This window comes from Eretmochelys imbricata, chromosome 8, assembly GCF_965152235.1.
Source record: "Eretmochelys imbricata isolate rEreImb1 chromosome 8, rEreImb1.hap1, whole genome shotgun sequence".
NCBI lineage: Eukaryota > Metazoa > Chordata > Testudines > Cheloniidae > Eretmochelys > Eretmochelys imbricata.
Window position 1 is genome coordinate 39,182,180 of NC_135579.1, and position 14,357 is coordinate 39,196,536.

The 14,357-nt window shown below is 58.5% G+C and overlaps 1 protein-coding gene across 1 annotated transcript in view; it reads right to left on the reverse strand.

Moving 5' to 3' along the window:
* Nucleotides 1-9,251: 9,251 nt before the first annotated feature.
* The window catches only part of LOC144269198 (START domain-containing protein 10-like), a 32,240-nt gene continuing 27,134 nt past the window's right edge, over nt 9,252-14,357 (reverse strand). The window contains exons 4-6 of the mRNA XM_077824707.1: nt 14,236-14,353; nt 12,100-12,152; nt 9,252-9,464 (exon numbers count right to left, since the gene is read on the reverse strand). Of these exons, the coding sequence (XP_077680833.1) occupies nt 9,252-9,464; nt 12,100-12,152; nt 14,236-14,353 (384 nt within the window). The remainder of the gene's footprint in view (nt 9,465-12,099; nt 12,153-14,235; nt 14,354-14,357) is intronic.

The following is a 14,357-nucleotide window of genomic DNA, read 5'->3' on the forward strand; positions in this document are numbered from 1 at the left end:
TCCTCCTCCTCTTTCTCTTGCCCTGAGGCCCTGCCTCCTGGCCAGGCTGGAAGCCTGAGCTGGGCCATGGTAAGGGGGAGCCCTGGACCCTCTATCTGTCCTGGGCAAGGGACTGGGGTGCCTGAGAGCAGCCCCCAGCCCGTGTCCCCATTCCTCCAGGTGCACCACCCAGGGCAGGTGGAGGATCCTGGGCTCTCCACAGCAGCCCAGGCTCCCTGGGTAGTTCTTACCATGGCCAAGCTCTGGCTTCCAGCCTGACTAAGGGAGTGGGGCATGGGGGGGAGAGGAGGAGGGGCATTGTGGTGATATGGGGTTAAGGCTCACCTCAGGGCCCCCCTCATCGGGAAGAGGCTAGTGCTACCCCTGAGCCTTGGGCTGGCATGGAATGGCACTCCAGGGAATCCGGACAACTGCCAAGAACCTGGACTTGAACTCTGCATTTTGGGACTGTCCTGTCCAATTCAGGATGGGTGGTCACTTGGTCCCTGGCACCTCCTCCGTGGAGGCAGCCTGGCCTTAGCTCTGAGCAGCTGCAACAATTAGGCTCGCCAACCCTCCAGGATTGGCCTGGAGTTTCCAGGAATTAAAATTAAAGATGAATCTTTAATTAAAGATTATGTCATGTGAAGAAACCTCCGGGAATACATCCCACTGAAATTGGCAACAATTTGTCCCCTCCCTGCCTAGAGACCATGGTGACTGGGGTGGAGCAGGTGGGGGGCTCTGCAAATAAGGTCCCCTGTCTAATGGAGATGGTCATGGCCCCCTCAGCCATATGCGAGGTGAGCTTGAACCTGAACCGTCCACAGCAGGCACTCTGGAGACAGGTGCCCTGGAGGAGGCCTTGCTTTCTCTGCCACATGCCCACTGGGGCTCCCCACTTACACCCCTTGTGGCTGCTAGGTCTGGCCCAGCCATCACTGCAGCCAGCCCGAGGTGTTCACTGCCACTGGCTGCTGTGGGAGGTGGCTCAGGCCCCAGGGGGCAGCTGGCTGACGGGGCTGCTGCGCGGAGCTGGATGGCCCGACTCATGACCTACGGAGCTAACCACACTAGGCTCTCCCCTCTGGCTGTGCCCTTGGCAGTACTGCACACCACCCAGTGACAGCACAGATCATTTCCTTTGGATGCCAGTCCTGCCTCGGCTCTGCAGCCACCTAGCACTGGGGTGAATGAACCTGACACAAGTTCCACCTGCCTCCTTTTTCCCAGAGAGAAGCTAATGCAAAGATCAGCTGGGGCCATGGCTCCTGCCCAGAGATCCAGCCCTGCCCTGTGCATGTGGAAGGCAGTGGCCATACTCCTGTGGAATTCCTTGCGAGCCAGATTGAGCCCACACCTAGCAGTAGCAGCACAGCCCTATTCCTCTGTACCAGGGGAAGGACAGTGCAGGAGTTCAGATCACACGGGGCCTGGATCCAGTCCAACCAAAGGCCCCTTTCTAGCAGTGCTCCTGGCTCTCTGCCCTGTCAGTGCTACTGTCCCTCTGACATCTAGGCCTCATGGCAGACTCCAGCATGTTCTGGGGCTGGCTGCTCCTCCTGTGTCCCAACTTTGTGGGTCTATGAGCACCCTGCCAGCACAGGGCCTGAATCTATGGGTCCTGCTTTGATCCTCCCCAGGCTATAAAACACCAGCAGAAGTAGGTCTGAGTGTGAGCAGCAGGGAATCTCCATCCCACTGCATGAGCGTGAGTTCCTGTTTCCATGGAGTGTTTGGCGTTGAGCTTGCATATTAAAGGGGGCAGTCCAATGGGATAGTTTACTGGATTAGGTGGAGCAGGAGGGGACCATGCTGAGGGGTGTAGTCCTTGGGTCAGGCTAGACTTTCTAACCACCCCCCCCGCAAATAATTCAGCAATCCCTAGAGTCTGTGCAGGCTCACCCCATGCCGGTAAGATGGGGAGATCAGGGAAGCAGATCTGGTGAGAGTCACTGCCCAGGATGCATGAGAACAGTGGCCTGCCCTGCCCCCACCCTGTGAGCTGTGTGGGGTGCCCCTGCAAGGTGCTCGGTTGGGGGAATAGCTGCTCAGCCACCCGCTCCCTCCCTGTGGGCACTCTGGGAAAGGCCTAGCCCATTGAGGGTGGAGGGAGCTGAGGTAGGTGGGGACCAGTCCCAGCCACCTGCCCCTGGCTGGTGCCCCACCCCAAGGGGCAGAGTTTAGAGGCTGTTGGATCTCTGGACAGCCAGAAGTGTTCCAGGAATTTTGCCAGAGCAATCTGCACTTCCCCCTTTGGCCACCAGAGGTTGCTGTGCCCTGGTTAGAGGAGGCAGGGCAGAGCTATAGGGTGGGTAGGGGTCAGGAGGGGAGAGGTTTGGGCAGGGGGCTGGAAGGGGGAGTGGAGGAAAGAGGGCTGGGGGCAGTAGCGTTGCCAACTTTCTATTTGGAGAAAACCAAACACCCTTGCCCCACCCCCTGCCCCGCCATGGTCCCGAGGCCCCGCTCATGCCCTGCCCCTTCTCAGTCCATCCCCCCTCCCTCCGTTGCTTACTCTCACCCACCCTCGTTCACTCACTCATTTTCACTGGGACGGGACAGGGGGTTGGGGTGCAAGGGGGGTGAGGGTTCTGGCTGGGGATGTGGGCTCTGGGAGGGAGTTTGGGTGCAGGAGGGGGCTCAGGGCTGGGGCAGTGGGTTGAGGCACGGGAGGAGGTTTGGGGTGCGGGCTCCAGGAGGCGCTCATATCAGGTGGCTCCCGGGAAGCAGCGACATATCCCTCCAGCTCGTAGGTGTAGTGTTGATAATGGAGCTCTGCACGCTGCCCCCATCACTAGGCGCCGCCCCAGCAGCTCCCATTGGCTGCAGTTGGGAATGGAAGCTGTGGAGCCAGTGCTCGGGGCGGGGGCAGCGCGCAAAGCCCCCGTGGCTGCTGCTATGCCTAGGAGCCAGAGGGAGATGCTGGCAGCTTCTCAGGAGCTGGGTGGAGCCAGTCTGGCATCCTGCCTGCCCAGCTGTGGGCAACCAACCGGACTTTTTATGGCCCAGTCAGCCAGGATTCCTTTTTGACCAGGCGTTTTGGTTGCCTGGCAACCCCAGACGGCAGACGCGGGGGAGGCAGGTGTTGGGGGAGAGAAAAAGGGGATGGGGACAGACAGGTGGGAGAAGAGAGGGCTGGGAGCAAACAGATGGGAGAAGAGAGAGGGCTAGGGGCAGACAGGGGGGAGAAGAGAAGGCCAGGGGCAGATGTGGGAGGGGAGAAAGGGCTGGCAGAAGATGGGGGCAGAGAACAGAGACAGCTGGGGGCAGACAGGAAAGAGACCAGAGAGGGCTGGGGGAGGTGGGAGGGGAAAAAGAAAGAGGGCCAGGGGCAGATGGGGGATGGGAGAAGAGAGAGGGCCGGGGGCAGGCGGCTGGGGGAGAAGAATGAGGGCTGGGGGCAGACAGTGGGAGACAAGAGAGGGCCAGGGCATACGGGGGAGGGGAGAGAGGGCCAGCAGAAGATGTGCGGGAGGATAAAAGCATAGAATATAGGATTGGGCCAAAAGAAATCTGATGAGGTTCAACAAGGATAAGTGCAGAGTCCTGCTACAGACTAGGGACCGAATGGCTTGGCAGCAGTTCTGCAGAAAAGGACCTAGGGGTTACAGTGGACGAGAAGCCGGATATGAGACAACAGTGTGCCCTTTTTGCCAAGAAGGCCAATGGCATTTTGGGATGTATATGTAGGAGCATTGCCAGCAGATCGAGGGACGTGATCGTTCCCCTCTATTCGACATTGGTGAGGCCTCATCTGGAGTACTGTGTCCAGTTTTGGGCCCCACACTACAAGAAGGATGTGCAAAAATTGGAGAGTCCAGCGGAGGGCAACAAAAATGATTAGGGGACTGGAACACACGACTTATGAGGAGAGGCTGTGGGAACTGGGATCGTTTAGTCTGCGGAAGAGAAGAATGAGGGGGGATTTGATAGCTGCTTTCAACTACCTGAAACGGGGTTCCAAAGAGGATGGATCTAGACTGTTCTCAGTCGGAGCTGATGACAGAACAAGGAGTAATGGTCTCAAGTTGCAGTGGGGGAGGTTTAGGTTGGATGTTAGGAAAAACTTTTTCACTAGCAGGGTGGTGAAACACTAGAATGCATTAGCTAGGGAGGTGGTGGAATCTCCTTCCTTAGGTATTTTTAAGGTCAGGCTTGACAAAGCCCTGGCTGGGATGATTTAGTTGGGGATTGATCCTGCTTTGAGCAGGGGGTTGAACTAGATGACCTCCAGAGGTCCCTTCCAACCCTGATATTCTATGATTCTAATATTAGGGTTGGAAGAGACCTCAGGAGGTCATCTAGTCCAACCCCCTGCTCAAAGCAGGACCAACACCAAGTAAGTCATCCCAGCCAGGGCTTTGTCAAGCCGGGCCTTAAAAACCTCTAAGGATGGAGATTCCATCACCTCCTTAGGAAATCCATTCCAGTGCTTCACCACCCTCCTACTGAAATAGTGTTTCCTAATATCCAACCTAGACCTCCCCAACTGCAACTTGAGACCATTACTCCTTGTTCTGTCATCTGCCACCACTGAGAACCACCAAGCTCCATCCTCTTTGGAACCCCCTTTCAGGTAGTTGAAGGCTGCTATCAAATCTCCCCCTCACTCTTCTCTTCTGCAGACTAAACAAGCCCAGTTCCCTCAGCTTCTCCTCGTAAGTCATGTGCCCCAGTCCCCCAATCATTTTTGTTGCCCTCCGCTGGATTTCTCTCCAATTTGTCCACATCCCTTCTGTAGTGGGGGGGCCCAAAACTGGACACAATAGATAGCGAGGTCCAGGGGAAGACAGGGAGGAGATCAGAGAGGGCCAGGGGCAGGTGGGCGGAGGAGAAGAACGAGGGCCGGTGGCAGACCGTGGGAGATGAGAGAGGGCTGGGAGCACATGCGGGGAGAAAAGAGAGGGCTGAGGGTAGACAGGGAGGAGACCAAAGAAGGCCAGGGACAGGTGGGCGGGGGAAAAGAGAGAGGGCCAGGGGCAGACAGTGGGAGAAGAGAGAGGACTGGAGGCATATGGGGGGAGAAGACAGAGGGCTGGGAGCACATGCAGGGAGAAGACGAGAGAGGGCTGGGGGCAGGCGGGCAGGGGAAAAGACAGAGGGCTGGGGTAGATGGGGGGTGGAGAAGAGAGAGGGCCAGCAGCAGACAGTTGGAGAAGAAAGAGGACTGGGGGCACACAGGAGGAAAAGAGAGAGGGCCAGGGGCAGAGAGGGAAGAGACGAGAGGGGGTGGCATGAGGAGAAGAGGCTGGGGAGAGGTTCGGGGCACAGCTAATACTAACACGATACAGCTCTCAGCTAGCCTGTTCTGTCTCTGATCTCAAAGCCCTTAACAGCGAGCTCAGTATCCCCAGCCCCCTCACAGACAGGATCTGTGCCCAGTGATGCGGGCCAGGGCTTGGGGGGTGGCGAGTTGGGAGGGAGGGGTCGGAGAGTGAGGGCAGTCACAGGGGAGGCAGGGGTTGGGGTAGGAGAGAGGAAAGAAGGGGGGTTCATGGGAGGGCAGAGACCCAGGGGTGGTGGAACTAGGGGTCCTGGGGAAGCTGCCGCATCCCTGGCTCGAAGTGGTTTCCATGGTGTGCAGGATTTACAGTTTGCATCAATGGTTCCCAGCACCCCCCCATACAGATTGTTCCAGCCCCTGCTGAGACCCAGAGGGGAGGTTTCAGTGCTGAGCCCCTGGTGGGGGTGGTGGCAATGGGGAAAGGGTCACCCCCACATCCCACCTGGAGTGAGGTTGCTCTGTGGGTCAGAGCCAGCCTTGGGCTGGTCTAGGTCAGGAAGAGGTGGTTGCTGGCTCTGCCGTAGGCACTGTGGTTTACCAGGCCCATCAAGTCCAGCTGCCTCAATGCTGTGCAGGGGTCATTCACAACCCCGCACAGAGCCCCCAGTAGGCGGGGCAGAGCAGAGGAAGAGTAGAGAGTAGCCTGACCAATTGCTCACAGGAGGGGAGGAGGAGGAGGAGGGTCAGACTGAACCATTGCTCACAAATGGGAGGGGGAGAAGGGGGAAAACTGACCCATTGCTCACAGGGGGCAGGGGAATGAGGAGGAGACTGACTCATAGCTCACAGGCGTGGGGAGGAAGAGGAGGCAGGTATCTAATGATGTCCACCAGTTCTCCTTTATTCCCTAGTTTGCCAACACTCCCATGAGCTCTACTGGGCGGAGAGGCCGCATTTCCCTTGCAGAAGGTCCCACTGGCCATACCCCTCTGCTCGTTTCACCTGACTGTCTGGTGCTGATGGGCCTGCTGGTCCGCAGTGTCCTGGAGCACCCGCCCAGGGCCAGCATCCTTTATGGTGAAGACTGGTTCAAAGGTCTATTCAGTTTCTGGGGGCTGCCCTTCTCCCCTGCTGCACCCTCCTCCCATGGCCCAACTGGTTTGCTGGCCCCCCCACCCAGGGCACACTGAACCTGGGGATTCTTTGCTCCTTCTCTTGGCTCTTTGCCCTCCCAATTTTCACCTGGGCTGTTTCCTGCCGTGATCTACGCCCTCTCTGTTACCCTCGCGTGGGCCGTTTCCATTTCTTGAAGGAGGCTTTTGGCTCGGCTAAGCTACAGTTACAGTTTCCTGCTGGCGTCCCTGTGTAGCGCTAGCCAGGCCTCCTGGGACCTCCCTGCTGCATGGAAGGATGTTAGTGCCTCCCTTTTCACTCTAGGCCCCTTAGACAAGCTTCCTAAGTGACTGAAATGCCCCTTTCCAAAGCTCACTGCTTTTAAAACAATCCCTCCCCTATGTAGGGTAAGCATCTTTCCCAAAGGGACAACGGGACACTGCGGGGCTGGCTTGAGCCACTCACCTGAGCCCTGCCCCCCTCCCCCCTGCACAGGGCTCTTGTCGGAGCCCAGCCTGCTCCCTGCATGGGGCTGGCGTCGCTCCTCACCTGAACTCCGCTTGCCCCGAAGGTGGCTGGTGTCGCTGGTGGCTGTCCCCCCTGGCCCCCCGTCAGCAGGGCTGGGGTTGCCTCTTATCCCCCACATGTTTTTCTGTGCCCCACTAAGGGTGCACACCCCACTTCTTTGGCAAAAGTGGGCATTTGTCCCATTTTCTCTTGCCAAGTGCTGATGTTGACCAGTTGCCAAGAGCAAATGGGACAAATACCCAGGTTTGCCAAAAAAGTCAGGATGGCCAGAAAAGGGCTTAGAAAAGGGACTGTTGCCAGCCAGAATGAGATGTACGGTCACCCTACCGCTAAGGATGCTGAACTGAATTCTAATGAGATCACTATTGCTTAGTTGTGTCGATCCTAGTTACTTCTTAAACCGGTTTCTAGCTGTGCCTCAGGATGACCGTGAGTGAAACCTCTCGTGTGCACTCCAGAACCAGCCATTCCACAATGCAGCTGGGCAAGGTGTCAAGACGTTGCTTCCCTAACCCTTGTCCTGAAGTTACCTTTGGCCGGTTTATATGCGGGTCGTCAACCCGCCATGTTATTACTGCTTTCTCCGACCCTGTGTCTTTGATTTCCCCCAACAGGGAGCACCCGGTATCCTTCACCGAGTGGGAGGCTGCTTGTGTGTTGGCATTCACAGGCCTTGGGAGAGCTGTCCGTACCAAAGCTCCTGGGGCGCTGCCTCTGCTCAGAGTTCTGATCTCACTGGGTTCACTAAGGCCCCCTCCTCACTTCTATGCCCGCATCTCCCTCCCTGTACAGTTCAGAACCAGCTGTTACAGCCCCCGCTGCTCTTTGTCCCCGCCAGGGCTCAGCAGGGCTAGCTCGGCTGAGAGCCTCCCCAGGGCCAAATATTCCAGGTCACCTAGTCGGGGTTTCAGCTCCTTGCAATGGCAGTCAGTCGTTTATAGCTTTAATTTCTCATCATGGGCCTGTTTGTGTCTAATGCCCTGGCCTGAAAACCCTGTTCCTCTCTTGGGCTGGAGATCTGTGATTTCAGCCTGGCCCTGCTCCACTTCTGTGGGGATTTCTGTCCCAGCCTTTGTTGGATGCAGAGTAACCTTCATATTAGTGACATCCCTGTGTGATGTGCTGGTGTGAGCTGAGTGCTCCTCAGTGTCTGCTGCCTTTCCTCCAGCACCTGGCTGACATAACCCCAGACCACAGTCATTTTCTGTGCCAGGAGCCTGGTTCTCTCTGGCTAAGGTGGAGTCTGTCCCTCCCATCCAGGCTCTCCCTACCCCACGGCACCCCCAGTGCCTCATGCATTTAAACACAATGACCTGCTGCCGCAGACATCTGGGTGTTGCTTGTGCACCCCGGTGTGTCGCTCCAAAGGAAGCACGCTCACACCCCAATTCCTTTATTGGTTTGGTAGAAATCACAGCAGCAGCAGCAAACGCTGGAGGAGAATCGCTGGGAGAAACATCGGTTGGAGCCCAGTGGTTTGGAGAGCAGCCACCCTGCTGGGTCCAGTCCCAGGTCTTGAAGGAAAGACCAAACCAGTCTCCTGGCCCACTCCCACGTGCTCCCAAGGCCCCAGAATGGTGCTGGGCTGGAGTAGCCCCACAGGGGGGATGGCCAGACACTGGGGGTGGGGCTGAGGAGGCACCCCTCAGCTGAGCAGGTGACCCAGGGCCAGGACCACTGAGGTCTGGGAGGGGCCATCCTGTCTGAGTGAGCTGCTGGGTGGGAGAATGGGAGCAGAGAGGGGAAATACAGGCCTAAGTCATTCCTGAGCTGCTGCAGAGCCTGGGGCAGGGACAGATGGTGGCAGCTTGGGCCAGTCCAGCCCCCTCGGGACATCCAGCTGTCTAGAGCCCCACTAGATCCAGCAGCAGTCGAGAAATAGCTGGGGTAGGAATGCTGATGCCTACTCCCTGCCCTACCCCAGCCATCCCCAGCCCCCTTAGAAGCCCTGAAACACATCTGCACAGACTGGGGCTCCTCCTTACACAGCCAGCTCTCTGTATCTGGCCAGGGCATCCCTGGGGGGCTGGGCAGCTGCCCACAGGGCCTTTGGTCAGGCAAAGTAGGGGCATTTCCCCCAACAGAGGGCTCTGTGTGCTGGGGGTGGGTCAGGGCAGTTCTCTCTCCCTCCAGCAGAGGGTTCTGTGTGCCAGGTGGGTGGGTGGGGGCAGTTCTTTCTCCCCTGAACAGAGGGCTCTGTGTGCCAGGAGCAGGATGAACAGATGCTGAAGGATACATTCACACCAGGAGTACTGGAGACAAATTTGTAACTATGCCCCCAATCCGCTGCCAGGCTTCTGTGGTGCTGGGAGAATGGTGCTGACTGCCCCTGAGCATGCAGTGGAGGGGCAGGAGCCTGGCCTCTCCCCCACCCTGCTGGCAGGCGCAGGGTGGCTGCGGGCCCCACTCAGGCCTCGTCATCGCTGATATGCGTCCTGTCCTCAGCCAGGCCACTCTCGTCAATGTTTTCCAGGGAGTCGGCATGCTGCAGGGACAGCTCGGCCAGGCTGATGCTGGGCAGCATGTTCTGCTCTGGGTACACCCAGGGCTTAAAGCCAGGCTCATGCTTCTGCTTCCACTCCCGGTACTTCAGCCCTGCCTTGTAGATCTTCTTCATGGCCTGGAGGGGCAGAGCAGCCCCAGCCTGTCACTGAGCCCCACTGGCAGTCTGCCCATCCCCCCGGGGCCCAGGGCTGGAGCCTGCCCTGCAGTCCATTCCCATTGGCCGGAGCTCGCCAGGCCTGGGCAACGCCCTTGGGTGCTTTCCTCCTGAGCCCCTTTCCAGGCTCCCCTGGGATGGTGAGGGTCCCCTAAAGGGGGCCCTGATGCAGGAGGGTGGGAGTGGGAGCCCTCCCCTGCCTGTGGCCTCACAGCCATGCTCACGTGCAGGGTATTGATTTGGCTCCAGCCCCACGCACAAGAGGCAGGATAGGAGCCCCAGGCTACATATGCCGTGGAAGCCCCATCCCTGCTCTCATGCTGCCAGCCAGACTGGCATTGTAGCCACTAGGATTAGAGACCCAGCCCCATCCCAGAGCAGGGGAACACCTCTCCCTGCCCCCACCACACACACAGCCAGGAAAGAGAAGGGCCAACACACTGGAGGGCAAGGACAGGAGACCCTGAGTGCCCTAGGGAAGAGGGAAAACCTCCCTGCAGCAGCCAAGGAAACAGGGACACCCCTCCCAGCATCACCCACCGTGCACAGCGCTCCCCACCCCCTTCCCAGCAACAGGGAGGGAGGGGCCGGGAGGGCTGGTGCCATGGCACCCCAAGGCTGGGTGTGGGGTCACCTGAGGGTGCCCCAGCAGGGGAAATGTTCTGCCTTGAGTTCCTGCTGTTGGTGTGTCAGGCTGGCTCAGCCCTGTGCTCCGAGCATGTCCTGGCGTACAGTGCACACAGCACCACAGTCCCTGAACCTCCTCCCTGTGCCCACCCCCGCTGGGCTGCTGCAGCTATTTAGAGACAACTCAGTTCCATAGGGAGTGGCAAGTCCTGGAGCAGGCCTGAGCGAATCAAAGCTCTGGAGGCTCTTAGCTGCAACAAGAGGCCCGTGAACTCACACCAGCAGAGTGGACGGGGGCGTGTGCAAGGGATGGAGTCACAGACGTGCTGTGTGCCCACAGTGCTGGGAGCTGCGTGAACTCACAGCCACACTTAGATGGCCCAGGCCTAGGCAGCTGCTCACCACTGACCATGTGTCGCACAGAATGCACCTTGACAAGCACCATGGGGCAGTGGCTTGGACACCCTGTGGTCTAATTGATCTTCAAGGCTGCAGCACAGTGCCACTGCGTTATATGCATGAGGTGGCTGGATCCATCAGGACAGGGAGGGACTTCCCCAGAGCGATTCCCCTTTCTCTGCTGCGCTGGTAGGATCTGGTGGGCCAACCCATGCCATTGGTATACCGTGGCTGCACAGGGCTGGCCTACCTGAACCTTGTCTCTTCCTGCTTTGCCCAGCTGTATTTCCCTGTCACTGCCCTGCTCCTCCCTGGGCCCACAGGCACCTGTGTATAAGGGGATTGTTGTCCCTTTACTAAAACTCAGTGGGGTTTTTTTGGTTGGCTAGCTCCCAGTACCAAAAGTAAGGAGAAGGGGTCAGTAAGGGGAAGCCCATTCCTGCATCTGGTGGCAATTTGCTTGTGGGACACTGATATGAACCTGGTGTGAGTTCTAGCCAATGACCTGGGCCAGGTCTATTTTGCCAAGTTTTGCTGGCTTAGCTCTGTTGGCTAGTATAGCTCTGCTAGCAAAACTCCCTGTGGAAATGCAGCTTATACCAGCAAAAGAGTCATAAGGGTGGCCCTACTGGGTCAGAGCAATGGTCCAGCTAGCCCAGTGTCCTGTCTTCTGACAGTGGCCAATGCCAGGTGCTTCAGAGGGAATGAACAGAACAGGCAATCAAGTGATCCATCCCCTGTCATCCACTCCCAGCTTCTGGAAGTCAGAGGCCAGGGACACCCAGAGCATGGGATTGCATCCCTGCCCATCTGGCTACTAGCCATTTGGGCCTATCCTCCATGAATTTACCTAATTCTTTTTTTAACCCAGTTATACTTTTGGTCTTCACAACATCCCCTGGCAACGAGTTCTACAGGTTAACTGTGTGTTGTGTGAAGTACAGCCTTCTGTTTGTTTTAAACCTGCTGCCTATTAATTTCAGTGGGTGATCCCTGGTTTGTGTGCTATGTGAAGGGGGGAATAGCACTTCCGTAGTCACTGTCTCCACACCAGCCATGATTTTCTTGCCCTCTATCATAGTCCTCCTCAGTTGTCTCTTTTCCAGTCTTTGTAATCTCCTTTGCTGGGATAGCTCATACCCCTCAGGGTGTGATTATGCTGGCAGAACAGCACCAGTCACGCTGCACCCCAACGGGGCGCTCTGCACCCCAACGGGGCGCTCTGCACAGCTGCACTAGCCAAGCCGGTGCTGAGAAGACAAAAGGCCTTTTTGCCGTTGCAAGCTGTCACCACTAGGGGTCAGCAGCTGGTGTAGCTATCCCGGCAAACTCTTTTCTAGTGTAGCTGAGGCCTATGTGAGCAGAGTGGGGAAAGCAGAGCCCCCGGGGGCATGGCCAGGCCAGGTCGGAGACTGCTCCATTCACCAGGCCTTACACTGATAACAGCCTCCAGGTGTGGCTTAGCTGTCACTCTGCTAAAGGGGAGCGGTGCTGCAAGCTGGATGAACCCGCTGGCGCCCGCTGCTCCTGCCAGCATGTGGTAACCCAGCCGCCTCCGCACCCAGCTTACCTTTGGAGCCACAAACTGGGACACTTTGTTCACCACCCACTTTGGTAACGAACCTAGAAAAAACCCGAGTTACTCAGACAGCAAGTGAGGCAGCCCCAGCGCTCCTCTGGGGCTGTCTGTCCCTCTCTGTCCTTGTGTCTGGCAGTCCAACGGCGTAAATACCAGAAAGGCAGCTTGACAGCAGGTAGTGTACACTCCATGGGGCCGTCCCTCCCTGGCGCCGATGCCCCATCACAAGGGGTCTAAGCTCCTGTCTGCACTTCAGTTTCTTGTTTAATCTCCTGTGATGTCAGGGCTGGAGCACTAGTGTAGACAGGGCCAGCACTCCCCAGGGCTCCTAGGCCTTCCTGCTGCACAGTGGGGTGGCTTGGTCTCTTCCCCCACCCCAGAAGGTCAGTAATGCTGCAGACAGCACCAGGAAACCAGTTTATGCATAAAACCGAGGAGCAGCTTTCCCTGGCGTGCCCCATGGAAGCCACCAGGCCCCTGCCTGAATCCCACAGGGAGCTCCTTGGGGCAGGGCTCAGGTGGGAGGTCTGAGCAGCTCCAAGGATACTGGCTGCAGCTGTAATTAACCATAACCATCCAGCTGAGCTCTGGGAAGGAGGTGAGAGCTCCCCAGCTGGGCTGGGTCTGCTGGCCCAGCAACCACACCCAAGGCAGGCAGAGGAGGTACCAGATCTTGCAGGATAAGCCAGGGGCCAAGCCTTTCCTGGCTGGCTGAGTGCCCCTCTCAGCCCCATTGCTGTGGTGGCTCCTGACTGATCCCAGTGCTAGAGTTGTGGGGTGCCCAGCCCCATGGCTGCGGCTGAAGGGGGGCTCCCTCCTCAGCACTGTTCGGAGTGGCTAGGGACCTGTCTCTTCTTGTGGGCTGAGCAGGGCAGAGGGCTGGACTCTGGCCCTCTATAGCTTCCTCCCCACCTCAGTGACATCAGTCCAGGGGTACTCAGTGCGCCCCCCAGCAACAGAAATCCCATGAGCCTCAGCACCACCGTGCTGCTCCCTGAGGGAGGGGGCAGGTTTGGTCTGCCCTGGGACCCTGAAACCTATATCAACAGCTGCTTAGCCAACAGCAGCCTCCAGAACTTGGAGGGCAGGGCTATGGGGCTGGCAGTGCCCTGGGGATGGGCTCAGGGACAGGGCTGTGGGGCTTGGCAGGGCCCTGGGGATGGAGTCAGAGCTTGGGGGGTAGGGCTGTGTGGCTAGCAGCGCCCTGGGGATGGGCTTGGAGGGGGCATGCTGTGGAGCTGGCGGTGCCCTGGGGATGGGCTCAGGGGGCAGGGCTGTGGGGCTGTCAGTGCCCTGGGGATGGGCTCAGAGCTTGGGGGGCAGGGCTGTGGAGCTGGCAGTGCCCTGGGGATGGGCTCAGGGAGCACGGCTGTGGGGCTGTCAGTGCCCTGGAGACAGAGGTGGCTCTACCAATTTTGCCGCCCCAAGCAGATGCCGCCGAATTGCCACTGTGGGGCTGCTGCCCCATTCTCCATGCCAGAAAGCTGGTGCCCGGAGATGGGCTCGGGGGTGGGGGACCAGGGGCTAGTTCTGATGTGAGGGCAGGGAAGAGAAGGCTGCAGCACATAACCATGGTGCGAGCCGGGTGGAGCCGAGCACAGGGCACAGCAGCTGGCAAACACTAACCAATGGGCCAGGCCACCCAAGGCGGGCACAGGAGTGCAGCAGTGTCCCCAAGGGAGCCTAGCGGAGAAAGGGGATGGGGGGCAGGGGGAGTGGGCAGCAAGCCCCACCAGCCCATGGGCACTGGGCAGACAGGTGGAGCTCAGTGTGTCTGTCTGGCTGGCTCTCACATAGTCTTCTGCTGCCCTACTGATCTCCCCTGCCCCGACTGGGAAGGGAAGGGAAGCAAAGGGCTGGCTGCTCCCTTGGGGACAGGCCCCCCGGGGATGCTCCATGTTCTTGCCTCACTGTTCATCACCAACTTTGTGTTTGGGGGGGTGCCAAGAAATTGGCCCCATTGCTTTGCAGGGGTGTCTCCCCCCAGGTACAGCATGTCAAGCATTACCTCCCCCTGCATGGAGCTGCCTCTGCCCCCCAAGCCGCCTCTGCCCCCCAAGCCACCTCTGCCCCAGCAGAAGGAACTGCAGCATTCCCCCTGGCTCATGTGCCATGCTGGGTGCTCACCTCGGGGGTCCACCTGGGTGAGGTAGTAGAGGGTGCAGCCGTGGGGGCCGTTGGCCCTGACCAGGTAGCCCGTCTGCAGGGACACAGCCCTCACAAAGTCCTTCCGCGGTGGGTACTTCTGC